Source organism: Limulus polyphemus, unplaced genomic scaffold (genome assembly GCF_000517525.1).
Source record: "Limulus polyphemus unplaced genomic scaffold, Limulus_polyphemus-2.1.2 Scaffold102, whole genome shotgun sequence".
NCBI lineage: Eukaryota > Metazoa > Arthropoda > Merostomata > Xiphosura > Limulidae > Limulus > Limulus polyphemus.
In genome coordinates, this window is record NW_013665712.1 from 712,420 (window position 1) to 713,523 (window position 1,104).

Consider the following 1,104-nt stretch of genomic DNA (forward strand, 5'->3'; position numbering starts at 1 on the left):
CTTCTTTTTACCTACTAACTTCGTCCTATAGTAAACGCTATTTCTTTTATTAATCAAGTTACTCTTTTTTACCTACTAATGTTCCATAGTAAAACGCTATTCCTTTTATTAATCAAGTTACTCTTTTTTACCTCAAATGTTCCATGTAAAAACGCATTCCTTTTATTAATCAAGTTACTCTTTTTTTACCTCAAATGTTCCATGTAAAAACGCATTCCTTTTATTAATCAAGTTACTCTTTTTTACCTCAAATGTTCCATGTAAAAATGCATTCCTATTATAAATAAATATTCCAGCTAGAATATTGTTTCAAATATGTTCCTATGTAATAGGTCATTCTTGTAAAGACTACGAAGTAAGATTTTTCTGCAATTGTCTTAACATCACTACAACGACATTAGCTCCAGAAACATCAACCGCTCCAGCTTTTCCATCAACTAGTAAGTTGAAACTAATTTCTCAAATACTTTTAAATATGTCATAATCTTGATTAATCATGTTTTATTGATGGTGACCTCATCCGATTTTTAAACACATTTTTCTAAATTTATACATCAAATTACTTGTGGATTCTATGCATACACGTAAAAAATATGTGATTGAATTCAGCATTTTCCTATGTTCTTTACCTAAAATTATTCAATATGATATAATACGACGACACCGCCAATAATTAACGATATATAAATAAGTCTGTAATTTAAGCGTTAGATATAACAAGAGTAGCAGAAAACAACAACAACGACGACTTTAACATGTAAATATAAATTTCAGTTACTGCAATATTTCTTTAAACAATTGATGCATCTGTTACGTACTTTTCTAAGCACCTCAAAAATATTGTTTTAAAAATATCAAAATTGTACATAGGTATTACTTAATTATCTATGTTTAGTAGTGCTTTCGCCGATTGTTTTTAGTGTCATTTATAAGCCTTCCCTTTTACTGCTCAAAGTTAAGACAGTTAAGTTCTGTTTGAATGTTTTTGGAATATGTGTAAACGGAGATAGTCATTTTTCTTAATATGTGTAAACGGAGATAGTCATTTTTCTTAATATGTGTAAACGGAGATAGTCATTTTTCTTAATATGTGTAAACGGAGAT

The 1,104-nt window shown here is 28.5% G+C and overlaps 1 protein-coding gene across 1 annotated transcript in view; it reads left to right on the top strand.

The window, feature by feature from the left end:
• Window positions 1-1,104, top strand: part of LOC106470181 (hemocytin-like) — a 124,114-nt gene that overhangs the window by 36,714 nt on the left and 86,296 nt on the right. Inside the window, exon 24 of the mRNA XM_022399604.1 lies at window positions 333-440. Coding sequence (XP_022255312.1) covers window positions 333-440 — 108 coding nt within the window. The remainder of the gene's footprint in view (window positions 1-332; window positions 441-1,104) is intronic.